At 45.6% G+C, this 27,852-nt stretch overlaps 2 protein-coding genes across 3 annotated transcripts in view; both read right to left on the bottom strand.

Moving 5' to 3' along the window:
* LOC137425815 (uncharacterized) overlaps positions 1-27,852 on the bottom strand; it is a 1,363,480-nt gene that overhangs the window by 247,103 nt on the left and 1,088,525 nt on the right. The window lies entirely within an intron of this gene.
* The window catches only part of LOC137426059 (uncharacterized), a 121,665-nt gene continuing 103,930 nt past the window's right edge, over positions 10,118-27,852 (bottom strand). For both annotated transcript variants that reach the window (XM_078775520.1, XM_078775519.1), the window contains 2 exons: positions 13,578-13,682; positions 10,118-11,402 (listed from right to left, as the gene is read on the bottom strand). In XM_078775520.1, coding sequence (XP_078631646.1) covers positions 11,256-11,402; positions 13,578-13,682 — 252 coding nt within the window. In that variant the 3' untranslated portion in view covers positions 10,118-11,255. The remainder of the gene's footprint in view (positions 11,403-13,577; positions 13,683-27,852) is intronic.

Below are 27,852 nucleotides of genomic sequence, written 5' to 3' on the forward strand. Positions count from 1 at the left end.
CCCACATGTATATACATGTTTAAAGTGTACGTGCCCTTCCCCCCTCCCCCGCCCGGCAACGCTGAGTACTTCTGCTAGTAACTAATGAAATAAAAACGAAGAAATATCTCTGGGTAATTTCCTGAAACTCGGTGAAATTCGCTGCAATTCGCTCGGTGTATCGGTGAAGTATTTTATTTGGGCGGTGTATAATTGCTTCGACCGAAATATATCGAAGCAATTTCCCGTCTGTGTTTCATGTCCATGCACACGTGAAATGGAGTTTGTTTTTGCACACGTGAAATGAACATGTGAACCTTTACTTCCGGATAATAATGTTGAATGAAATAAAAACGAAGAAATATAGTGGGGTCACCCGTGGGAATCCCACGGGCATGGACGTGTGTGACATTTCGACATATTGAGTTAGATGCTGCACCTGCACATGCAGTTTCACAATAACACACACACACACACACCTCCTTTTTTCATTTCTGTATCTCACAATTCGGTCTCTCTCTTATTCACACACCCACACAAACACACACACACACACACACACACACACACACACACACACACACACACACACACACACACACACACGCACACGTACACCGACACACATACACATATACACATACACATATATACACACACACGCAAACACACTTACACACACACACACACACACACACACACACACACACACACACACACACACACACACACACACAATGTACACCAACACATGCATATACACATACACACATATACACATACACATATGTATACACACACATGCACACACATACGCATATACACACACAGACACATACACATATACACATACACACACACAGACAGACACACACACACATGCACACACATACACACATATACATACATATACATACATACACACACACACACACACACACACACACACACACACACACACACACACACAAAATGGTGTAATGAACACAATTTATTTATTTCACATAATATGTGACCCCTCACTCCTCTCCACCTGACACTCTCCTCTCTCCACCTGACACTCTCCTCTCTCCACCTAGCACTCCTCTCCTCTCCAATCCCTCACATTCCTCTCCTCTCCAATCCCTCTCCTCTCCAATCCCTCACTCGCCTCTCCAATCGCATCTCCAATCGCTCCTCACTCGCCTCTCCAATCGCTCCTCACTCGCCTCTCCAATCGCTCCTCACTCGCCTCTCCAATCGCTCCTCACCCGCCTCTCCAATCGCTCCTCACTCGCCTCTCCAAACGCTCCTCACTCGCCTCTCCAATCGCTCCTCACTCGCATCTCCAATCGCTCCTCACACGCCTCTCCAATCGCCCCTCACTCGCCTCTCCAATCGCTCCTCACTCGCCTCTCCAATCGCTCCTCACTCGCCTCTCCAATCGCTCCTCACTCGCCTCTCCAATCGCTCCTCACTCGCCTCTCCAATCGCTCCTCACTCGCCTCTCCAATCGCTCCTCACTCGCCTCTCCAATCGCTCCTCACTCGCCTCTCCAATCGGCTTTCCCCGTCTCGTTTCTCTCGTTTTTCTCCCGTCTCATTCTTTTTCTTGCTCCAAATCGGCCCGTCTCGCCCGTCGGCCCGTCTCGCCCATCGGCCCGTCTCGCCCATCGGCCCGTCTCGCCCATCGGCCCGTCTCGCCCGTCGGAATCGGAAATCGGGCCGTCTTGCTTTCTTGCTTGCGCGTAAATAAATTGTGTCTACGACACCATTTCTGGATCTGATGACTTGCCAGTAACCATTTTGTAAAAATGAATGTGCAGCATCTAAATCAATATGTCGAAATGTCACACACATCCATGCCCATGGGATTCCCACGGGTGACCCTGCAAGTTTGCATTGACGTTCGTCGATGGACTCGTTCGCCCATCTCATTCGTTTTCTTGCTGCATCCTGTTCAAGTCCCCCCTTCCCCTCCCCCCTCCCACGCCTCCTGCCCCCAAGCCCTCTCCCTCCCACACTTCTCCCTGCTCTCAAATGTTGTGGTTGTGTGCTTCCCCTTCTCTCCCCATCTTGTCTTCCGCTCCCTCTTTTTGTATATTTTGTTTGTCTGGTTTGTTTGTTTGTGAAATAAATGTTAGCTCTTTCACGAGCCTCGATTCAGCATACAAAAAAAAGTCTGCGTTCTTCATCGATCGTCTCATTCATTTTGGAAATAGAAGTTTCCACGCAGCGCATGAATTGTCGCGATCCTCAAGAGGAAGTGTCTCGTAATCATAAAATGATAAATGGCAAGTAAATTATATTGTGGAAAATTAAAGATTTCAAATAAACCTATTTAAAGTGTATGCGCACATAACTAATAAAAAAAACGAAGAAATATCTCTCGGTAATTTCCTGAAACATATTTCAGTTCCGGCTAATAATGTTGAATGAAATAAAAACGAAGAAATATATGTCGGCATCATTGTTGACGTTTTTGTGACGACTGTCATCAAACGAAAAAGTAATATATCTTAACGGAAAAGCAAAAGCGAATTTTTTATATATATCGACACATTGCCGTCGGTGTCATGTTGGGCGGTGTATGATACACCATGACGCGATTTTAAAAAATATATCTGCATTTTCCCGCGTGTGTGGAATGTTTGTGGAAAATTAAAGATTTCAAATAAACCTATTTAAAGTGTATGCGCACATAACTAATAAAAAAAACGAAGAAATATCTCTCGGTAATTTCCTGAAACATATTTTACTTCCGGCTAATGTTGAATGAAATAAAAACGAAGAAATATATGTCGGCATCATTGTTGACGTTTTTGTGACGACTGTCATCAAACGAAAAAGTAATATATCCTAACGGAAAAGCAAAAGCGAATTTTTAATATATATTGACACGTTGCCGTCGGTGTCATGTTGGGCGGTGTATGATACACCATGACGCGATTTTAAAAAATATATCTCTGCATTTTCCCACGTGTGTGGAATGTTCTCAATTATTGCTGGCACCGAGTCTGAAACCATTGATAAAAATGAAATCATATGGTGAGTTAGATTGGATATAAAGGCGTGAGAGAGACTCAATGGCCTTGAAGTTACGGGCGTTTGAGAATTCATTTCGTTCTATAAACGGCAACTTTCATCAGATTTTCTTCCAGTTTTTTTTCAACCGAGTCTAAAACTATGTTAGCGACTGTGAAAAATGAAATGATATATCGAATTTGATTTGAAATAAAACTGGGAGAGAGAGCAAGACACCACGGGCCTACAAAACAGGCCTCAAAGCTATGCGAGTTAATAAAACTAGGGCATTGCCCGTACGTGGGTGCCCGTTCCTTGCCAAAAAAAAAAAAACGCTACCCGTACGCTCTACCCCGCCCGTACGCCCGTACGCCCGTAAACAAAAAAAACAACGCTCTTCGCTTCCGCCCTTCGCTCTGACTGAATTGGGAGAAATAATGCGCATAAGAAATCGAGAAATTATTATTTTCTCCGGAAGAAATCGAATTATGAACCGTAATGGCGCACACGCTAGGCTCGGCTCGCTCTCACATCGGCCACGCCTACGCAACAAAGCGTTCTGTGATTGGCTGCCGGAAGTGCAGTCTTCACTGTCCGGAAGGTCGCAAATCGCAGTTACGATGAATCGCATTAGTTTTAATTAGTTTTAAAACATAGTTTAACGGCAACATAGTTTTCCAACGTGAAATAAATGAATACGCTCTCAAATGTGCCGTCCGAGGCAGAGTCTGTTCGCCACGTTCGGCACACGTGATAGCTCGCTGCTCTCTGATTGGTTGAAGCGTTTTTTGGACATAGCTCGGTAAGTACTTCTCCGATTAATATGAAACCTTGAAAAGGCACATCCTCGGGTCCCCAGCAATATACCTGGCAAGTTTCAAGTATATCGGACCGGTAGTTGTCGAGAAACAGCGGTCACAGACAAACACACAGACATACACACATACACACATACACACACACACACACACACACACACACACAGATTGCTGGAATTATAGATAGATGGTAGATATTTGTTTATAATTATATGAAGCCACTCCCAGAATGGGTGGAGCTATGGGTGGAGCTACTCTGCAAACCGAGTAAGCCACACCCCGGACAGACACCCAACAGACAGACAGACAGAATCATCTACGGCTCTTATAATATAGATCATGAAATATTTACATTTTGTAGTCCATTGTATAATTTAAATAAACATAAATGCAAATTCCGCATTAGGAAATAAGTAAGTACACCCCTACATTTATCACGACTTCAAATACCTAAAATTAGAATCAGGTGCACCAGCTCAGGTGCAAATGATTACAACATCGTCAGAGAGGATCTTGGAGGAACCTGTCTTCTTTAAACCTCAGACATTTAGTTTGGTTTGCTCTTTGTTGTTGAAGCTCACTGGGACTGACACAATCTGTCAATTTCCCGACCCGGATCTCAGTCAACGGAGCATCTTCTCTTCTGGATTTGGTTATGACAAACTTCCCTGAAAATGTCTGCTGCTCTTCTTCTGCTCCAATCGGCTCATCTGATCATGTGCTTGTCAAAGTGGACATCTCTCTGACCATTCTCAGAGAGCCTCCTCAGCGTCGACGAGTCTGGCATTTCACTCAGGCCAACTGGCACGGTCTTCAAGCAGCCATCAATCATCTGGACTGGTCTCCCATCTCTACCGCCTCTGACATCAACTCATCCTGGGAATTCTTTCAAAGTAAATTGCTCTCTCTCATGCACAGATTTATACCATCTCGTCTTCAGTTGTCATACCCTTCCTCCCGTCCATGGTACACGGAATCTTGTGGTGAGGCTGTTGCCCTGAAACAACTTGCTTTCGTCTCCTGGAAAGCAAATCCAACGGAAGGAAATCTCATTTCCTTTCACAAAGCCCGAAACAAGTGTGTGTCCACCCTCAGGAGAGCCAGGAAACAATATCTCACCATTCTCAAGACCGAACTCTCTTATCTGTCTCCCTCTTCCAAATCCTGGTGGCGTCTGGTCAAATCTGTTTCTGGTGTTTGTTCCCCCTCCATCCCCTCCCTCACCTCAAACGGCTTAACGGCTGACTCCGCACGTGAAAAAGCTGAATGCCTCAACTCTGTGTTTGCCTCTAAATCTTGTGTCCCAAACCCATCCCTCTCTGTACCCACCGTACCCAGTCGTACCCAGCTGTTCCTGGACTCTGTGTCCTTTCCTCCTGACAAGGTGGAAAAGTTTCTGTCAACCCTCGACTCTGATTCTGCAACTGGTCCTGACGGCATCAGCCCACGGGTCCTAAAATCATGTTCTTCTGCTCTTTCACTCCCTCTTTCTGTTCTCTTCACCCTCTCTTTTGCTCCAGGTCATCTGCCATCTGCTTGGAAATCAGCCAACATCACCGCTTTGCACAAAAAAGGTGCAAAAACAGATCCCAGCAACTACAGACCAATCAGCCTTCTCCCAATTATCAGCAAAGTCATGGAATCCATCATTGCTTCAGATATTAAATCTTTCCTCTTCTCCAATGGCTTGATCTCTGATCATCAATTTGGTTTCAGACCTGGTCACTCTACTCTGGACATGCTGCTTCTGCTTTCTCAACAATGGATGGAGGTCCTCAACGCCAAACAGGAAATTAGAGCTGTCTCCCTTGACATTTCACGTGCCTTCGATACGGTCTGGCACCCTGCTCTGCTCTCCAAACTCTCCTCCTTTGGTATCCATGGAAATCTCCATGCATGGCTGGCGGACTTCCTCTCTGGTCGTAGTCAACGTGTGGCCCTGAACGGGTTTCTCTCATCTCCTCTTCCTGTTCAGGCTGGAGTTCCCCAAGATAGTGTTCTGGGCCCTGTGCTTTTTCTGGTCTTCATCAATGATCTCTCTGACTCTCTTGAAAATCCTCTCTATCTCTTTGCTGACGACTCTACTCTCTGTCGCTCCATTCCTCATCCCTCAGATCGGCAGTCTGCAGCCTCCTCACTCTCTGCAGACCTGGACAAAATCACAGACTGGTCAAACAAGTGGAACATGTCTTTCAATCCTGACAAATCTCACACTCTTACAATGTCTCTCCGAAAGGACCGACTGGGCAACCCTCCCATCTACTTTCTCAACAATCCTCTCCAAGAAGTTCTGTCGCTCAAGCTTTTGTGTCTCACTATCTGCCATGATCTTTCTTGGGAAAACCACATTTCCAAGCTGGCCTCCAAAGCCAGTCGCCGACTGGGCATCCTCCGTCGTGCGAAGTCCTTCCTTGGCACACCTGAGCTCCTCACCACATACAAGGCTTTCATCCGCAGCTCAATGGAATACTGTTCCCCCCTCTGGGCTGGTGCTCCTGCCTCACACCTTGCTCGGCTTCACGCTGTTGAGGCCAAAGCTTTCAGAATCATTGGAATCTCCTGCGATGTAGTCAACGCCGAGGGCCTTTCACTCACTCACCGCAGGCAGGTTGGTGGTCTTTCTGTCTTCTACCGACTCCTCTCCGGCCTTGCTCCCCCAGCTGTCTCTGTACTCTGTCCCCCCAATATTCCTTCAGGTCGCACTAGATCTGCCTGCAACCCTCTTATGGTTAAACTGCCAAAGTCTAGGCTCTCTGCTCACCTTCACTCTTTCATTCCCCTTTTCTCCCGCCTCTGGAACAAACTCCCCCACTCCCTTCAATCCCACTCCTCCCTCCAGGTCTTTAAAACAGCTGTTCACCACCATCTCTTATCGTCCCCCATCGAAAACCTTGATCTTTTCTACCCCCGGTAATTCACCCCAGAGTCCTTGCAGTGTTCATATGTTTTAATCCTCTCCCACCTCCCCCCAAGTCCTCCCGATGTCCCTGCTCTCAAATGTTGTGTTTGTGTCCTTCCCCCTCTTCCCCCTCTCTTTTGTGTCCTTCCCCCTCTCTCCCCATCTTGTCTGCCGCTCCCCTTGTTTTTTGTGTTTTGTGTGTCGGTTTGTCTTTTTGTGTGATTAATGTTAGCTCTTTCACGAGCCTCGATCTTGTATACAAAAAAAAAAAAAAAAAGTGTGCGGCGTCACCATGCCTAGATCAAAAGAGCTCTCTGAGGCCTTCAGATAGAAGGTTATTGATGCCTACGAGTCTGGAAGGGATTTAAAAAGATCTCCAAACAATTTGAAATCAATCATTCGACTGTCCGGAAGATCATCTGCAAGTGGAGAAGATTCCAAACAACTGCCAACATGTTCAGGCCAGGCCGCCTCAGCAAGTTCAGCCAGAGAGCAGACCGCAAGATGCTGAAAGAAGTCTCTAAGAACCCCGGAATGTCATCACGGGACCTACAGGTAGCTCTTGCCACTGTTGATGTCAAAGTGCACGAGTCTACCATGAGAAAGAGGCTGTACAAATTTGATCTACATGGGAGATGTGCGAGGAGGAAACCTTTGCTGTCGAGAAAGAACATCAGGGCAAGACTAAAGTTTCCCAATGAACACCTCGGCAAAGACCAGCACTTCTGGAACAATGTGCTCTGGACAGATGAGTCAAAGGCAGAGCTATTTGACCACAGTACCAGAAGACATGTTTGGCAAAAACCAAAGACAGCATTTGACCACACGAACCTGATACCAACTGTAAAGCATGGTGGTGGAAATATTATGGCCTGGGCAGCTCACCATCATAGAATCCACTATGAATTCTTCATTGTACCAGAGGGTGCTTGAGGATAATGTGAGGCCATCTGTCGGAAAGTTGAAGCTCAATCGAAGGTGGACCTTGCAACATGACAATGACCCTAAACATACCAGTAAATCAACCAAGTAATGGCTGAAAAGAAAGAAATGGAAGGTTCTGGAATGGCCAAGTCAAAGCCCGGATCTAAATCCCATCGAGATGTTGTGGGGGGATTTGGAACGAGCTGTGCATGCAAGAAACCCCTCAAACATCGCACAGCTGAAATAATTCTGCATGGAGGAGTGGGCAAAAATTTCTCCCAGTCGATGTCAGAGACTGGTCGACAGTTATAAGAAACGCCTACTTGAGGTTGTTTCTGCCAAAGGGGGCAATGCCACCTATTAGAGCCAAGGGTGTACTTACTTTTTCCACATGCGAAATTTGCATGTATGTTTATTTAAATTATACCATGGACTACAAAATGTAAATGTTTCATGATATTTGTGATATTATATCACCTTTATCTATTAATATTGTTGAAATGAAGATCAAATAGCTGAATGATGAAATATGTTGAAAAAGTCAAAACTTTATTTGGGGTGTACTTACTTTTTCACGTGACTGTATAGTGTATAATGCTCGCCGCCATTGGACTCTGCAGTAGTGGAAACGCGATTTCTGGAGTGATGAATCACACTCCACCATCTGGCAGTGCGACAGACGAATCTGGGTTTGGTGGATGCCAGGAGAACGCAACCTGCCCGAATGCATAGTGCCAACTGTAAAGTTTGGTGGAGGAGGAATAATGGTCTGGGGTTGTTTTTTCATGGTTCAGGCTGGACCCCTTAGTTCCAGTGAAGGGAATATTAATGCGATAGCATACAATGACATTCTAGACGATTGTGTGCTTCCAATTTTGTGGCAAAAATTTGGGGAAGGCCCTTTCCTGTTTCAGCATGACAATGCCCCTGTGCACAAAGCGAAGTCCATACAGAAATGGTTTGTCGAGATCGGTGTGGAAGAACTTGACTGGCCTGCACAGAGTCCTGACCTCAACCCCCATCGAACACCTTTGGGATGAATTGGAACGCTGACTGTGAGCCAGGCCTAATCACCCAACATCAGTGCCCGACCTCACTAATGCTCTTGTGGCTGAATGAAAGCAAATCCCCGCAGCAATGTTCCAACATCTAGTGGAAAGCCTTCCCCATTCCTCGTTTCCAAAGAAAATGTGAAATTGGCACCATCAGTTGTATATGTTGCTGTAAGTTCCTTGTTTATTGAAGATCGAAGCTCGTGATCACCAGTTATGTTTGGTGTCGAAGCATCCGAAAGAGAAATATTTTGTGTTTCACTTCAGTGTTCTCTGGCCCCCGAACAAATTTATGGTAAACATCTTGTCTGGTGGTACTGTATATGTGACAGGTTAAAGAGCAAAATCAATGTTTTCAAATAGCACAGTGGAACCTCAATGTGGCTGTAATGTCACGAGGTATTCGACATCAGGGGACCACCATTACTTTTGTGCATAATGCAGCTACTTACTGAATGATGATTTGGTTTCTTCAATTTGTTTTTTTGCTTTTAATGTGGCCTCTCCAACTTCTGTGCCATTTGTTGTTAGGAAGTCACAAGCAGGAAGTGTCATTACCCCACTCACGTGAAGCGGGTTATGCAATTGGTTCAAGGTTCATGTCCGTCCGTTTGTCTGTCTGTTCATCTGATTGGTTTATGATCGAGGAACAACTTCTGTAAATTGAATGTTATATTTTGAACACAAACCGGAACATGAACAGGAAAACAAGTATGCAATTTTGCCGTAATCTGGCTCTGAATTTGTCCTGACGGCAAATGCACAAAGAAGAGCGAGATAATATTTTGACTCCTTCTTCCTGCCTGCAATCAAACAAAATTGAAAATCATTCCAAACTGGAAAGTTACTGTTTTTAAGGACGTTACAAAGGACGAAAACCACAACATTGGGGTCATAATGGGTTGGGGAATGTGCTGGGATTGGGTTGGTTGATTGAGCATCTCCATCTCCTCAGAAATATCGCAAATATAACACGGCGCCTCAAATGGCCTCGCCTAGCAAAATTCGACTGACTGGCTTCTCGTGCCGACTCTGTATCTCACTAAAGGCAAAGAATGTAGGCGAGTTCCCGGCACCTTAAAACCAGGTGCTCTGGACGGGCTGAGCCCGTTAGCCTTGAATGGTTATCTGCCTATGAGAGCAGCAACTCTGATCTCAAACCATGGTCGGTGCTACTTGTAAGCCTTGAATGGAGATCTGCCCAGGAGAGAAACAACTTTGATTACAAACTTGGGTGGGTGGTACTCGTAAGCCTTGATTGGCAATCTGACTCGGAGAGGGACAACTCTGTTTACACAACCGGCTGGGTGGTACTCGTAAGTCTTGATTGGCAATTTTTTTTGTATACTTCGTCGAGGCTCGTATAAGCTGCCAAGGAGAGGGACAATTCTGATCTCAAACCCGGGTAGGTGGTACTCGTAAGCCTTGATCAGCAATCTGCCTAGGAGGACAACTCTGATTTCAAACCTGTGCGGGTTGAGCTCGTTAGCCTTAGTCGGCAGTCTACCAAAATGGGGATAGAGGCACTATTTTTTGTTTTGAAGTGACGCAACCCAAGAGTTTATGTGCTTTCGCCTAGCACATTTGCATTCCACTGGCTACCTATATTTTTGTATCACTCTCCATCATCACCCAATTGTGCTATTTTCATGCTGTCAATGATAGTATTGATATGGCGTTGGCTTGATACCCAACTGCTGATATTATGGTCTTTGCTGACTTTAATGTTCAGCAGAAAGAATGGTTAGTTCACTCTAACAGCACAGATGATCTGGGTGTCAGTGCATTTAACCTTTCCATGTCGCATGACCTTACTCGGATCATTTCAGCTCCGACTCAAATTCCCGATCGAGTTCCTGATAAGAGGTATCTCTTTTATGTTTTTGTGTTCAAATCCTAGGGATTGTTCTGCAAAAATTATCTGGGAAATTCTGATTATATCAGCATGGAAGGTCAGGATTCTTATTCTTATTTTTATTTTTTTTGTATACAAGATCGAGGCTCGTGAAAGAGCTAACATGAATCACAAAAAAAGGGACACATAAAACATATAATAAGGGGAGCGGTAGACAAGATGGGGGGAGAAGGGGAAGCACACAAGCACAACATTTGAGAGCAGAAACATCGGGAGATCTGTGGGAGGGAGATGGCTTGGCGGTAGGAGACATGGGAAGGGGGAGGAGGGGTGGGTCTACACAATACACAATACACAAATTGTCTACACAATACACAATACCAGTGAGAATTTGCGTCCTCCCTCCCCCTTCCTCTACCCAAGACCACCAGCAAAGATAAAACACCCCTTTGCACTAATTGGAGTCATGCTGATCATATGTAGCAAGTCTGTGTGTAATCAGGCCAGAACTGTATGGGGGACAAGCCGACACACACACACACACACACACACACACACACACACACACACACACACACACACACACACACACACACACACACACACACACACACACACACACACACACACACACACACACACACACACACACACACACACACACACACACACACACACACACCCGGTGTGCAAGTTATAGTAAGGATTGCTTGAAGAATCATTTCATTAAAATACCTGCTGTCGATTTAGATACACCGCTTGTTTTACCTGTGGCTGTAGAGCTTGTAGATACGGGGTCAGTTGTTGTGGAGGTGTTGTTTGCTGAGGACGCTTGCTGAGTTGTTGTTTCAGTTGTAGAGCTTGTCGTTCCTCCTGACGATGCAACAGCATGAAAAAATCATTAAACTTTGTGAGGATATTTTTAAAACTCAATGTTTTGAAAATGAATCCTCACATTTGGCCTGCTCGACTTCTGTTTGAAATATTTTGAGATGAGGGGGAAATACTGGATGGGGAGGACAAGGGGAAAATGCTTCTGTTAGGAATACTGGAGGAAAAGGGGGCTATATTTAACTGGGTGATTAAAAAACGCCAATATTCTGCACCGGAAAGTAGCGTCATCCCGTGAGAGTTAATGGGCCACGGGAATTGGGAGCAGACATTACATAAGCTGCGGGGGATTGTGGGGCGACACGGTTGAGAGTGAAGAGTGTTGGCCATGATGCTGTGAATGTTTGCACACGGCACCGCATGTGGGGCGATCCGAACGGTAAATATACTCGTGGTATTCATTGAAAAACATGATGGAGTATAAAGTAGCACCGTGTCATGTATGATTGAGGGAATGTTGTGCATAATGGCCGGATGGTTTCGGATCCGACGGCTGAGCACGTGTTGTTTGATGTTCCAGGGGGAGATTTTTGGACGAGAGTAGTGCTGGGTTGTGACGAGAAACAGCACGGGGTTTCTGTGAGTAAATCAGAATTTTCTCCACCTATGATGATCGAAGTGCGTGCCAGGAGGTTGTTTTTTGACCCGGGGATTGTGCCCCCTTCCCTTGTGTCAGGCAATCCTCACTTTGAGCCTTTTACTTTTGCCTACTTTTGACTTTTTGATGTCCTTGTTTATCAGTCAACTATTTGGCTTTGTGGCGTTACCACAGTGTGACAGTGCCTTTGTTTTCACCATCAACTGTCGTTCATCCTGTCCATTAAACTGTCTGACAAAATAGCAAGGCTGGGATGCCTTGCATTCATTTCTTGCTGATGTTCACTGGAACTCAATCCTTTATCATAACCAATCTGAAGCTGCCAAAGAAGTTAATGAGTGGATAGGTGTTGGTATACAACGTCAACAGCAACAACAACAACAATGGGCATTTTAAGGTCATTTTACCTGCTAGAGCGGGGGTTAGCCTTGTGGGCCCCATGTCAATCTTCTCCATTTTGCCGTACTTTCTGCATCTCCTCTTGTTAGCCCCCTTGCCCGCAATTCTTCTACCACCACCTTTAGCCAAGTCTTTCTCGGTCTTCCCCGTCCTCTACTTCCTTCTCCATTCATTTCCATCACTCTTCTCAACCAGTCACTTTCATCCTTCCTCAACACATGACCCAACCATCTCAACCTGTTTCTCTTCACAGCATCCATCGCAGGCTCTATTCCCATCATCTTTCGCAATTCATCATTTGTCTTCCTCTCTCTCAACGATACTCCACACATCCACCGAACCATTTGCATTTCCACCCTTTCCAGCCTTCGTTGCTGCTGTACATTCATTACCCATGTCTCGCTCCCATAAATCATAACACTTCTCACACATGCAGCATACACCTTTCCCTTCAGCTTCAACGACACTCCCCTCCTCATCAGCATGCCACTCAGTTCCCGAAACTTCTCACTCGAGCAACCGTTGCCGAATCTGATCCACCTTCTCCATTCAGCACGTCTCCTGGGTAGCAAAATGTTTTCACACCTTCCACTTCACGCCATCTCCAACATCCAACTCAACATTTCCTCCAACTGCAGCTCCCTCTGTGTACACCTTACACTTGAATGTAGCTGCCACACTGGTTAATGACCCTCTCAGACCATCGGGAGATCTGTGGGAGAGCAGGGACATCGGGAGATCTGTGGGAGGGAGATGGCTTGGCGGTAGGAGACATGGGAAGGGGGAGGAAGGGTGGGTCTACACAATACACAATACACAAATTGTCTACACAATACACAATTACAGTGAGAATTTGCGTCCTCCCTCCTCCTTCCTCTACCCAAGACCACCAGCAAAGATAAAACACCCCTTTGCACTAATCGGAGTCATGCTGATCATATGTCGCAAGTCTGTGTGTAATCAGGCCAGAACTGTATGGGGGAGAAGCCGACACACACACACACACACACACACACACACACACACACACACACACACACACACACACACACACACACACACACACACACACACACGGTGTGCAAGTTATAGTAAGGATTGCTTGAAGAATCATTTCATTAAAATACCTGCTGTCGATTTAGATACACCGCTTGTTTTACCTGTGGCTGTAGAGCTTGTAGATACGGGGTCAGTTGTTGTGGAGGTGTTGTTTGCTGAGGACGCTTGCTGAGTTGTTGTTTCAGTTGTAGAGTTTGTCGTTCCTCCTGACGATGCAACAGCATGAAAAAATCATTAAACTTTGTGAAGGATATTTTTAAAACTCAATGTTTTGAAAATGAACCCTCACATTTGGCCTGCTCGACTTCTGTTTGAAATATTTTGAGATGAGGGGGAAATACTGGATGGGGAGGACAAGGGGAAAATGCTTCTGTTAGGAATACTGGAGGAAAAGGGGGCTATATTTAACTGGGTGATTAAAAAACGCCAATATTCTGCACCGGAAAGTAGCGTCATCCCGTGAGAGTTAATGGGCCACGGGAATTGGGAGCGGACATTACATAAGCTGCGGGGGATTGTGGGGCGACACGGTTGAGAGTGAAGAGTGTTGGCCATGATGCTGTGAATGTTTGCACACGGCACCGCGTGTGGGGCGATCCGAACGGTAAATATACTCGTGGTATTCATTGAAAAACATGATGGAGTATAAAGTAGCACCGTGTCATGTATGATTGAGGGAATGTTGTGCATAATGGCCGGATGGTTTCGGATCCGACGGCTGAGCACGTGTTGTTTGATGTTCCAGGGGGAGATTTTTGGCTGAGAGTAGTGCTGGGTTGTGACGAGAAACAGCACCGGGCTTTTTGTGAGTAAATCAGAATTTTCTCCACCTATGATGATCGAAGTGCATGCCAGGAGGTTGGTTTTTGACCCGGGGATTGTGCCCCCTTCCCTTCTGTCAGGCCAACCTCACATCGTTGTGGCAACATCCCTCAAATGAATGTTAAATTGGGTGTCCCATCTGTTTGTATTTGTTGATGAACGTCAAATATCTCAAAGTGTCCTTCACGAAGAGTCGATGATCACTCGCCAGCAACAAGGACAAATTCCACATTGCAGCTCGAATCTACAGGGCGGAAACTCACCCCAAGCACTATTTCCATCCCAGCACGAAAGTCACTTGTCAAGTCATAAATATCGAATAAACAGATATAGATAGCCCGAAATTACAGAAAACAAAATCCGCCAAAATTTAAAGTGTTAACTACACTCATACAGGCACACACTCGCACTGGAGTGCGGGGCACATTGCAGAGTTAAACAGAAAGCTCCGTGAACAGAGATACGTGACTGAAGTGGTTCCCGAGAGAGTGTGGTTGAGTTGGCGAGTGAGTTTGTTGGGCACAAAGCCAGAGAGTGGAGAAGAGTGAGTGAGTGAGGAGTTGGTTTCACTGCGCGTTAAGCAGAGTGTCACACCACTGGCAGTATGAAATAGCTCAGGAGTGGAAGTCTCTGGCCCAGAGAAGATATGTGCCGCGAGTCGTGACAGTTTGCTGGGCCTCATCATCTTGTAGACCATCTTCTGTTTCATCTCCATGGTGCAGCTATTCCATTCTGTCCTGTTATTTCCCTGTCATTACCAACTACTCTGTCCACACCACCTGCTTGACTGATCTGAGACATCACGAGTCTGGCATAGATTTCTGTTTTACATTCAAAGAGGAGGTTCAACAGCCGGCTGTGGAATAGAAGCAGAATTTTAAAGCTGCACAGAAAATACCAATAACAAGGAGCCACCACGGTTTCATACAAGATGGAGCTGACAGCAGAACGTTCATTGTATGAATATTAGCAGATGCTGAAACATAAATAAATGTACCTCCAGCAGAGAATCCTACTTCCACTGCACAGATTTTCGTCTTGACTGAAATTTATATGCAGTAGTGGTACCTCTGCCGAAATAGATGTGGCACACAAACGGTCAAGGGTGTCCACATGAACTGCATGTCCAGGCATCTTGTTGGGCGACACTGGTGCCCTTCGCAGTTGAATCGCATGCCATGCGGGTGCGCATTTCTAGGAGGGGTGGGGCCAGTGGGGTGGATTTGCGGTTTGCCGAGCCTTGCTTAGCAGGGCAGTTTGGGTGCACTAAGCAGGAGATTATGTCGTTTTGTTTTATTTGGTCCATCCACTGGTTTTGAAGTGAGGTCCATTGCCCTTTCTTGTTTTGATTTGGCATCTGCCTTCCTAGTGGAAATAGTGCGAAGTAGGTGAAAATAAATTATAGAGGGATAAAGGACACAGACAGGAAGAGGAACAGGGAAGGGGAAACTTGAAACTTGCTTGCATTTCGGTGTTTTTTGCATTCTTTTGAAACCTAACGGCTTGGTTTCTCCAGTATAATAAATTGATTTTGCATTAAGCAGATAAAATTGACGAGGTGAGGAGCTCAATTCTTGTTAATTTTACTGAAAAAACATTCAGGTTTAAAAAAGGTAAATCCTATTTTTTACAACAATGTTCTAAATCTGCTACAAAAGCACAGCAATACACAAAGTGGTTGACAGCACAAAGACGCTTGTTGTGGAAGTTCCAGGAGTCGTTAAAGTTGTCGCTAAAGCTGTGGCTTCTGTAAATTAAACACAAAATTATTACTTGCTTGTTAATAATAACACATTGCACCTGAACTATCACTGCTCAGGCAATCTCTACTGTAATCGCGAAAGATAAAAATAGGGGCAATACCCCTGGTTGCTCACCTGTGAGAATAAAGCAGTATACTGTACTGACCAAAGCTTTTAAAAACAGTATCACACAATTTCAATGCTTGCTGGAAGAAAGGTCAGTGTGTAGAATCATACTAACCTAATCACAAGACTTTAAGCAAACAAACAAACAAATACCTATTTTGGGGGGCAAATCTCCCCATTCCTCCCCCCCCCCCCCCCTCCTCAATATACCTCCTTAGACCCTGATTTTTCTAATGCCCTGAACAAATATTAGTACATCATGAGTGATGAAAGTTGTCATCACGTTTCATCAAAATTGTTTTTTCGTTTCGGAGAAGAGAGCAAATACCTATTTTAGGAGGTCCAACCCCCCACACATGCCTGATTTTTTAAAATGCCATGAACAAACGTTGGTACATCATGGGTGTTGAAGGTTGTGGTGAAGTTTCATCGAAATTGTGTGTGTAGTTTCTGAGAAGAAAGCAAATACCTATTTTGGGGGGCAACCCTCCCCCCTCCCATGGACCGTCTTCGACCCCGATTTGTTAAATGCCGGGAATAAACGTTGGTACATCACGGGTGATGAACGGAAAGTTGTAGTCAAGTTTAATCGGAATGGTATGTGTAGTTTCTGAGTAGAAAACAAATACGTATTTTGGGGGGTCAACCCTGCAGCCTCCGTACACTCCCAAGGGCCCCATTATTTTGATGCTGTGAACAAACTTTGGTACGTCACGGGTGGTGAAGGAAATAGTGTTTGTAGTTTCAGAGGAAAAAGCAAATTCCTATTTTGGGGGGGTCAAACTTGGATCCACTGTGACCCCCGGTAGACCCCCTTAGATCCCAATTTTTTAAATGCTGTGAGCAAACTTGAGTTGCAACATAAATATAATTTGTGCCAAGTTTGGTCACAATCCCATCAACGGTTTTGGAGAATAAGTTGAAAGTGTTTACGGACTGACGACGCGCCATCGCATAAGCTCCATGGAACTGTGTTCCAGGTGAGCTAAAAACCACAACAGGGAGGTTTTCAAGAGCAGCATCTTAAGTACAAGTCTTGGACACGTGTTTTTGGCCTCAGGTGTAATCATCATGAAAAATCTGAAAAAGATGCAAATCTGAACTATACCTATTTTGGGAGGCAACCCTCCTCCCTCCCATGGACCGTCTTCGACCCCTTCTTTCGACCCCTTCTTTCGTTTCCTTCGACCCCTTCAAGATGCAAATCTTCAACGACATCAAAAAACCGCTTCCGGTCCGGTCGTGAGAGGACGCTGACGTCACTTGCTCGCCGCTTCTCTGACTGGACCATTGTCCGTATCTTGCTTTTCTGGTGGTCGTGGCGGATTTTTGGCCATTGAGTCTGCCCTCTGCATGGTCCCGGCTCTGCTCTGCTGCTCCTGGCTTCACCTGCTCGGCTCCTTCGCTGTTTCCTCGGGCCCGCTCTCGTGGGTTGTGCCCATTGTTTGCAGCGGCGGTGATGGCGGTCGTTTGCCGCTGCATTTGCCGCTTTGCCTCCTCAACCTTGGCCTCGTGCTCGTCTCTTCGCTCCTGCCTGCCCTCTGCATGGTCCCGGCTCTGCTCCTGGCTTCACCTGCTCGGCTCCTTCGCTGTTTCCTCGGGCCCACTCCCATGGGTTGTGACGATTGTTTCGCCTCCTCAACCTTGGCTCGTGCTCGTCCCTTCACCATGTAAACCACACCCCATGTAAAGTTTTGACTTTTTCAACATATTTCAACATACAGCTATTTGATCTTCATTTCAACAATATTGATAAATAAAGATGATATAATATAACACATATCATGAAACATTTACATTTTGTCGTCCATTGTATAATTTAAATAAACACAAATGCAAATTTCGCATGTGGAAAAAGCAAGTACACCCCTACATTTATCACTACTTCAAATACCTAAAATTAGAATCAGGTGCCAGCTCAGGTGCAAATGATTAGAACATCGTGAGAGAGGATCTTGGAGGAACCTGCCTTATTTAAACCTCAGACATTTAGTTTGGTTTGCTCTTTGTTGTTGAAGTGTGCAGCGTCACCATGCCGAGATCAAAAGAGCTCTCTGAGGCCTTCAGAAAGAAGGTTATAGATGCCTACGAGTCTGGGAAGGGATTTAAAAAGATCTTCAAACAATTTGAAATCAATCATTCAACTGTCCGGAAGATCATCTACAAGTGGAGAAGATTCCAAACAACTGCCAACTTGTTCAGGCCAGGCCGACCCAGCAAGTTCAGCCCAAGAGCAGACCGCAAGATGCTGAAAGAAGTCTCTAAGAACCCCAGAATGTCATCACTGGACCTCCAGGTAGCTCTTGCCACTGTTGATGTCAAAGTGTACGAGTCTACCGTTAGAAAGAGGCTGCACAAATTTGATCTACATGGGAGGTGTGCCAGGAGGAAACCTTTGCTGTCCAGAAAGAACATCAGGGCAAGACTAAAGTTTGCCAATGAACACCTCGGCAAAGACCAGCACTTCTGGAACAATGTGCTCTGGACAGATGAGTCAAAGGTAGAGCTATTTGGCCACAGTACCAGAAGACATGTTTGGCGAAAACCAAAGACAGCATTTGACCACAAGAACCTGATACCAACTATAAAGCATGGTGGTGGAAATATTATGGTTTGGGGCAGCTTTGCTGTATCAGGGCCTGGGCAGCTCACCATCATAGAATCCACAATGAATTCTTCATTGTACCAGAGGGTGCTTGAGGATAATGTGAGGCCATCTGTCGGAAAGTTGAAGCTCAACCGAAGGTGGACCTTGCAACATGACAATGACCCTAAACATACCAGTAAATCCACCAAGGAATGGCTGAAAAGAAAGAAATGGAGGGTTCTGGAATGGCCAAGTCAAAGCCCGGATCTAAATCCCATCGAGATGTTGTGGGAGGATTTGAAACGAGCTGTGCATGCAAGAAACCCCTCAAACATCGCACAGCTGAAAGAATTCTGCATGGAGGAGTGGGCAAAAATTTCTCCCAGTCGATGTCAGAGACTGGTAGACAGTTATAAGAAACGCCTACTTGAGGTTGTTTCTACCAAAGGGGACAATACCACCTATTAGAGCCAAGGGTGTACTTACTTTTTCCACATGCGAAATTTGCATTTATGTTTATTTAAATTATACAATGGACTACAAAATGTAAATGTTTCATGATATTTGTTATATTATATCACCTTTATCTGTCAATATTGTTGAAATGAAGATCAAATAGCTGTATGTTGAAATATGTTGAAAAAGTCAATACTTTACATGGGGTGTACTTACTTTTTCACGTGACTATATATCCAGCTCAAAGCAAATCTTTGGATCACAGGATGTTTCTAATTAAAAATATGAAGCAAATACCTTTCAACATCACTTTACTTAATGCTTTCCTTGATAGCAAAGATGAAGGTTTTGGTTATTTTTGATAATTTACAATCAATCATTAACAGCATTTGCAGGTGATGGTACAGGTAGCAGCATTTGCAGGTGATGTGCCAAGAAAAACAAAGCTTTGTAATGTGGGGTACTAGCATGAGTACCGGCATTGCCTGGGGGGAGGGAGGGATGATGGAGGGAGGTAGGAGAGGGAGGGGAGAGCGAAGGGAAAGTGTTACATATTTATGTGAATGTATGTGAATTACTATTCAGGGCTTTGCTTATCCATGTGTAGTCGATTAAAGGTTGTTGTGATTAAAGGGTCAGGAGCCCTTCTGAGAAAAAGGAGACCGGAAACGGAAGAAGAAAAGACACGAGGTCCTGGAGACGCGACGATTCTTTTTCTTCCTCGCCGAGCTCGGACGCGAGCGGTATCGATTGAGCAACGTAACAGAATTGGCGTTTAAAAGCCCGTCTGGCGAGAGGAGTTACCGGGACGTGTAACTACCCTTTGACACGTCCAGTCGCCGTGGGTTCGTGCACGGAACCAAGCAGCTGGCACAGTTCGCCTCACCATCTACAAGGCCGCGTACAGGTCGCACCTTGGGCCGCGCGCGCTGGGCAAGCCGCGTGTTGCTTTGCCTGCTTTACTTTACCCGCGTTGCTTGGCCAGGAGGTGCGCGCTGCAGCCGTTGTTCCCGGTACGGGACGTGCCCGGTGAAAGCACGTCAGGAAGGGTCCGTTCAACCGCCCACGTGCGGAGATCGAACTACCGGAGTACGGAGACATTGAGAGAGACATTGACCATGGAGGGAGTCGGGAGTGGGGCTCGCGTGAGGAATGTATAAGATGGCCATCTTAGAGTTATTATAGATGAGTTTACATCTTTGTACTATTGATTGCTGATTGTGGATGGTTGTTGATTGCTCGGGGAATATATCATTGATTATTCCGGATCCTTGGTGTGGGGTTTCTTATTGATTGGAATTCAGATTTATGCGCTACGAAAGAGCATAAATTAATAGATCTTTCTGGCGGAGTTCCTCTCACGGTCCGGGGGTCACCGAGACCAGGTAGTCACCGGGAGGACCACATAACAGAATTGGGGGCTCGTCCAAATTACGATTTGCGGATTCGCAATTGGGTCTACGTCCGGGATCTAAAATTGTATAAAATAATAAAATAATATTTTTATTAATTAAAATTTATTAATTAAGTATTAATTGGTAAATTTTTGGGGAAATTGGGGTAAAGTCTTGGGTGAAGGTTAACAGGTGTTAACGATAGGCACCATGGCGTTTGTGGCACAGAACTTTGCGGTAACCCCGAGTGAGGCACAGTTCCGAGCGTTACTAAAGTCGGACCTCTTGAAATTGGCCAAACATTTTAACTTGGAGGTCCGAACTAATTTGAGGAAGGCAGAGTTGCAGACCACGGTGATACAGTCTATGGTGGGATTAGGAACATGGGACGAGTTAGCCTGGCAGTGGCTACCCGAAGAACCAGAAGACGTTGAGCTCCGGAAACTGGAGTTGCAATTACGGAGCCAGGAACGGATCAAAGAAGAAGAAAGGAAAGCAGAAAAGGAAAGAGCAGAAGAAGAAAGGAAAGCAGAAGAGAGGAGAGAAGAGAAACAAGCAGAGGAAAGGAGAGTGGAACGAGAACTCCAGGAAAGGTTAGCAGAAGAAGAAAGGAAAGCAGAAAAGGAAAGAGCAGAAGAAGAAAGGAAAGCAGAAAAGGAAAGAGCAGAAGAAGAAAGGAAAGCAGAAGAGAGGAGAGAAGAGAAACAAGCAGAGGAAAGGAGAGTGGAACGAGAACTCCAGGAAAGGTTAGAAGGAAGAAAAGCAGAGGAGAGGAGAGCTGCAAGGGACCTCGAAGCAGAGGAGAGAAAAGCGGAAAGGGAATTAAACGAACGTGACATGGAGCTTCAGCAAGAAATTAAATTCAAGGAGCTGGAGTTAATGAGAGAACGGGGAGAGGGACCACCCTTGCTGACAGGGTCGACACCTAGCCAGAACACCTGGGATGTGGGCAGACATGTGAGGCTGGTTCCACCCTTCAGTGAAAAGGAAGTCGCTAAATTTTTTCCGCACTTTGAGAAAGTGGCTCGACAGTTAAACTGGCCGGAGGAGGCCTGGACCATACTAGTACAAAGTGTGCTGGTGGGAAAAGCTCAAGAGATTTATTCGGCGCTACCAATGGACCAATGTGCAGATTATGAGGTATTGAAGAAGCACATCCTCAAAGCCTATGAGTTGGTTCCGGAAGCTTACCGGCAAAAATTCAGGAATGCCAGGAAGAGGGAGAGTGAGACCCATGTGGAGTTTGCCAGAATGAAGGAAACTATGTTTGATAGGTGGTGTGACTCGAAGGAGATTGGAAAAGACTTCAACCTGTTACGACAATTGATCTTGGTGGAGGAATTCAAACAGTGTGTCCACGTGGACATTAAAGTACATCTGGATGAAAATAAAGTACCAGAGTTGTATGAGGCAGCAACCGTAGCAGATGACTTTGCCTTGACACACAGGATGGGGTTCCACAAACCTAACTTCCCGCCTAGAGTTAGCCAGGGGAGTTACGGAAAATCAGGTTCAGAGAACAAATTTTCATGGAGGCGGTCTAGAGAGGACCATGGTGACAAATCTGATACCGTGACTTTTAGGGATCAGAAGACTGCAGTTCCAAGACATACCTATCTTCCGGGGGGCCCGAGGCAGACCACGAGTTTTTCCTCCGGGCCTACTTGCGCTTTTTGCAAGAAACCTGGACATTTGATGTCTCAATGTTACGCCCTGAAAAGGAAAAATCGGGAGCGGAGTCAAACTAGTGCAACTCCGAATGCATTGGCCAATGCGAGAAATCGTCCTTGGAGGACAGTGCCTTGTGAAGGTTCCCATGCCAAAGTTACGGCATCACAGAACGACCTTGTCCAAGAGGGTTACAAACCTTTTATTTCAGAGGGGTTTGTGTCACTGGATGGGGACGTAACGAACCAGAGACCTGGTAGGGTATTGAGGGACACAGGAGCACATCAATCTTTGATGCTTGAAGGCATTTTGCCAATGTCAGAGAAGACGGCAACTGGTGTTAGTGTTCTTTTACAGGGGGTTGGTGGCTATGTTAAAGCTCCTCTTCATGTCATCCATTTGAAGTCTGATTTGGTGTCAGGACCGGTCACCGTAGGTTTACAAGCCACTCTTCCTGTCAAGGGACTCTCTTTTCTTATCGGGAATGATTTGTCCGGTGGTCAAGTTTCTGGTAATCCGATGTTGGTTGAAGAGCCCAGTATGGAAAATAACACAGCACAGTTAGAGCAGGAGATTCCGGGTATCTTTCCATACTGTGCCGTGACTCGTGCTATGGGTAGGAAGCGCTCTGAAGAGAAGGAGAAGGAAGGTGATGTGGATTTGGGTTCCTTAGCGATTTTGGAGGAAAAGTCTGGAAGAGATAATAGGAAAGGGAGTGACATCAAGGAACCGAAGGAAAAGGTGGCATCTGGATCAAAAGAGGAAATGGAGTGTCCCTCGGAGACATCTGGGAACGAGGTTGAACAAATGGTGCTGGTCCGAAAGAGACTTGTTGAAGAACAACACGGAGATTCGGAGCTCCGGAGTTTTATTGATAAAGCCGTCACAGAGGAAGAGGCTATGAAGATACCTGTTGGTTACTTCATGAAAGGGGAAATACTCATGAGAAAATGGAGACCACCGGAGGTGCCAGCAAATGATGAGTGGAAAGTTCATTACCAACTTGTGGTGCCACCGCCGTACCGGAAGGAGATATTGAGTTTGGCGCATGAGACACCTTTGGCCGGGCACCTTGGAGTGAACAAGACACGTGACAGAATATTGGTACATTTTTTCTGGCCAGGATTGCGACATGATGTGGTGGAGTTCTGTAAATCTTGCCATTCTTGCCAGCTGGTGGGAAAACCTAATCAGAAAGTCCCATCCGCAACTTTAAAACCAATTCCAGCTGTTGAAGAGCCATTCAGCCGAGTCATTATTGACTGTGTCGGCCCTTTACCTAAAACTAAGGCTGGACATCAGTATTTGCTGACCATCATGTGCGCTTCCACAAGGTTCCCAGAGGTAGTGCCTCTTAGAAAAATTACTGCGGCAGTTATTGCGAAGGCCTTGATTAAATTTTTCACTTTGGTTGGCCTACCTAAGGTCATCCAGTCTGATCAGGGTTCCAATTTCATGTCAACGCTTTTTCAGCAAGTGGTACACCTGTTGGGAGTGGAGCAAGTAAGATCAAGTACTTACCATCCCGAGAGCCAAGGGGCCTTGGAAAGGTTTCACCAGACATTGAAGAATATGATCAGAACGCATTGTTTTGAATGTGACAAGGATTGGGATGAGGGAATACCCTTATTGTTGTTTGCTACGAGGGAATCTGTTCAGGAGTCATTGGGATTCAGTCCTTTTGAACTTGTGTTTGGACACGCAGTGCGAGGACCGTTGAAATTGGTGAAAGAACAGTGGCTACAGGAGGAGTTGCAGTCAACAGTGGTGGAGTATGTGTCAACGGTTAGGCACAGATTGGCAAAGGCTTGTGAAGTTGCGAGAAGAAACATGAAAGTGACACAGGATAAAATGAAAGTGAGACATGACAAGAAATCTCAAATGAGAAATTTCAGTCCTGAGGACCGAGTGTTAGTGTTGCTTCCTGTTCCAGGTCAGCCACGACAGGCTAGATATTTTGGTCCCGATGCAATCGAAAGGAGGGTTAATGAAACAGATTACGTGGTGACAACTCCCGACCGATAGAAAAAGTGGCAGCTGTGTCATGTCAACCGACTGAAGAAATATTATGAGAGGAAGCCTGTGGAAAAAATGGTTCCTGTCTCACCTGCCGTGCCTGTAGTCGGAGTGCAAGAGAATCCAGAGGTTGAGGCCGGTGTGAAGTTTGATAACTTTGATGACCAGGCTTGTCCCAGATTGACGAACACGGAAGTGTTGAGCAATTTAGATGAGAAACTAGGTCATTTGACGAGGGAACAACAAGGACAACTATCCAGCCTAATTTTTGAGTTTGCACATTTGTTCACAGATGTACCTGGTCGTACTCACCTGGTATATCATGATATTGAGGTGGGGGAAGCCACTCCTGTGAAGCAACACCCCTATCGGATGAACCCTGTGAAGATTGAGTATCTTCGGAAGGAGGTTCAGTATATGTTGGAGAATGACATCATCGAACCAAGCAGCAGTGAATGGAGCTCACCATGTGTGTTGGTTCCAAAACCCGATGGCAGTTTTCGCTGTTGTACGGATTTAAAACGGGTTAATGCAGTGACCAGGACCGACTCATATCCCATCCCGAGGATTGATGACTGTATTGATAGAATAGGCCCAGCTAAATTTGTAACTAAATTTGAATTGCTGAAAGGGTATTGGCAGATTCCTCCTACTGATAGAGCCATGGAAATCTCGGCTTTAGTCACACCAAATGGGTTGTATCAGTACAATGTTCTTCCCTTTGGATTGAAAAACGGGCCTGCTACATTTCAACGGCTGATTAATAAGCTCATTGCAGACCTTGAGGGGGTGGAGGCTTATCTGGATGATGTCATCATCCACACCATGACCATGGAAGATCATATTAAACAAATTCATGCATTTTTCAAGAAACTGACCGAGGCAGGGTTGACCATCAACTTATCTAAGAGTGAGTTTGTAAAAGCACGGGTGGTGTTCCTGGGTCATGTTGTAGGTCAGGGTCAGGTGCAACCGGTGACAGCCAAGATAGAAGCCATTGATCGCTTCCAAGTTCCAAAAGGGAAGAAGGAGCTTATGAGATTCTTGGGTATGGCTGGTTGGTACCGGCGGTTCTGCAGGAATTTTTCTGATGTGGTAGCCCCTTTGATGAATTTGCTGAGGAAAGAGAGCAAGTTTGTTTGGGATGAGAAATGTCAAGCTGCCTTTGCCCACGTCAAAGCGATATTAATGAGCTCTCCTGTCCTTGCAGCCCCGGATTTTCAAGAACCATTCAAGTTGGCCATTGATGCAAGTGATGTGGGGGCTGGGGCAGTTCTATTGCAGGAAGATGGTGATGGCGTGGATCACCCGGTGTGCTACTATTCGAAAAAGTTTACCAAACATCAGGCAAATTATGCCACCGTGGAAAAAGAGACCCTTGCTCTCCTGCTAGCGCTTCAGCATTATGAGGTGTATCTGGGAACTACTACCTTTCCCATAAAAGTCTTCACTGATCACAACCCCTTAACCTTCATTCAAAAAATGAAAAATAAAAATCAGAGGTTGATGAGATGGAGTTTGGCTTTGCATGAGTTCAACTTGGAAATTGAACATGTAAAGGGCAGGGACAATGTCGTTGCTGATGCTTTATCCAGAGTGAATTAACTTTGGAAATTCCTGTAGGTTGTTTGGACGTTTTGTTGCTTTATTCTGGGGAATATTAATTATTGTTGCTCACGTGAATTGATCATTTGGGTGTGAGTTTTACTTTTGCTTGTTAAAAGGGTTTTTGCATGAAAAGAAAGTTTTCACTATGTTCAAACTTTCTTTCTTGAGGGGGGGGAGTGTTACGGATTCATCACTGTCACTTCCGTTGTTCTGGTTCTCATCCACTGTAAACATTTTTGGTTCCATGTACTATTATTGTTATCGTTTAAGTGAAATGGAGATAACTGTTTTCAAAAGGTAAAAAAAATTAATGTTTTAAAGGAAACCGGAAACCGGATCGAGAACCGGACGAAGAAGAAGAGGAAGAAAAAGCGGAGCAAGTGAGGTCGAGAAGAAGCCGAGCTGCTTTGAGGTCTTGAGCAAACACTGGCGAACGGGGGGTCATGAGTGAACTTTGGGTTTCCTGGGAAAGGGATTCCTGCGACAGAGTTGTTATCGCTGTGACAGATAAACCTGCGTGACAGGTTTTGCGGTTGATTCCGAAGAGAATCATTGGAGTGCAGTTACGCCTCGAGTACGGGCCCGTTGCCATTTTGTCTCACACCCGATTTGCAATCGCTCTGGGCTCTTCACCTCGCTTGAACCATTTCACCGCATCCAGACGTTAACCTGGTTTGTGTGTGTAACGTGGATTTTGAGTGGGAATTTGCGGTTCGCCGTTTGGAAGCCGTTGAATATCCATACCCGAAGGTGTGATTTCCCAGTCGCCTCTTGAGGGTACCTTTGCCCATCTTTGGCAGTGTGACTGTCAACCGAACGGGATTCTGGTCTTGATACGACATCGTTCTGACGATCACTGGAGAGTGGATCGACTTTGGCTTGAAGCCGGGACAGAGACATTGGGAATGTTATTTTCGCTCACTTGGAGCACAGTGAGTTATATTGTACAAAACTGATGGGACCATCATCGGAATGATATATTGGTTGTACAATTGATTAATATTGTTATTGTGCTGTTATTCTTGTGTGACCTTAATACAATACTTGTTTGTTGGTAACAATAGGTATGGTTTCACCATTGATCTTTGACACACAGAATAACACATCTTTCTGCCGTGACTCCTCTCGGGGCTCGGAGGTACACCGTGACCGGGGTTTGTGGAGGAGCACGTAACACATCCCATTCATTCTCTGCATTCAACAGCATTTCCATATATCTCTTCCATCTTCCTTTATTTCCATCTGGGGCCACAACGATTTGTCCCACTTTATCCTTCAAAAAACTCACCCTCATCACAACGCACCTCTCTTTCGCTATCTGCTATGCAATCCTGATTACCGCTCTCTGACCCTCTTCCAAATCCATGCGTTCTCCGAACATTTTCCTACCTCTTTCTTTGCAGCCTTATAACTTTCATGTCCTGCCTTTTCTGCCCCCGAACCCTTCGCTTTCTGTCACTCCTTGAACTTCTTCCTCTTCTCGTCAATCCTCTTCCCAACTTCATCATCCCTCCACCATGTTTCCGAGTGCCTCGCTGGTCCTTTCGGCCATCCACATACCTCACCACCGGCTCCCAACAGACTATCTTTCATTGATATCCAACCACTTTCAAGCTCAACCACATCATCCTCTGCTATACTCAGCCTCTCTTTCAATGCTTTCCTCAGTGTCACCACTTTCAACCTCCACACCTTCATTCTCGGTTGGTACTTCACCCGCCAAGCTCTCCTCGCACCTTTCACCCTTATGGCGTAGACAACCAAGTGGTGCTCTGAAACAGCTTCCTCCCCCAGGATCACCTTTGTGTCCCGGAGGTGCCCCCTATCTCGCCTATGCACCATCAAGTAGTCAACGGGTGTTGTAGACCCACCTGACGTGTATGTAACAAGCTTATTATCCTCTTTCTGGAACTGAGTATTACAAATCAACAAACGAGCTCCATCAGCAAACTCCAAA

The sequence above is a fragment of the Myxine glutinosa genome, chromosome 4 (assembly GCF_964187855.1).
Source record: "Myxine glutinosa chromosome 4, kmMyxGlut1.1, whole genome shotgun sequence".
NCBI classification, from domain to species: domain Eukaryota; kingdom Metazoa; phylum Chordata; class Myxini; order Myxiniformes; family Myxinidae; genus Myxine; species Myxine glutinosa.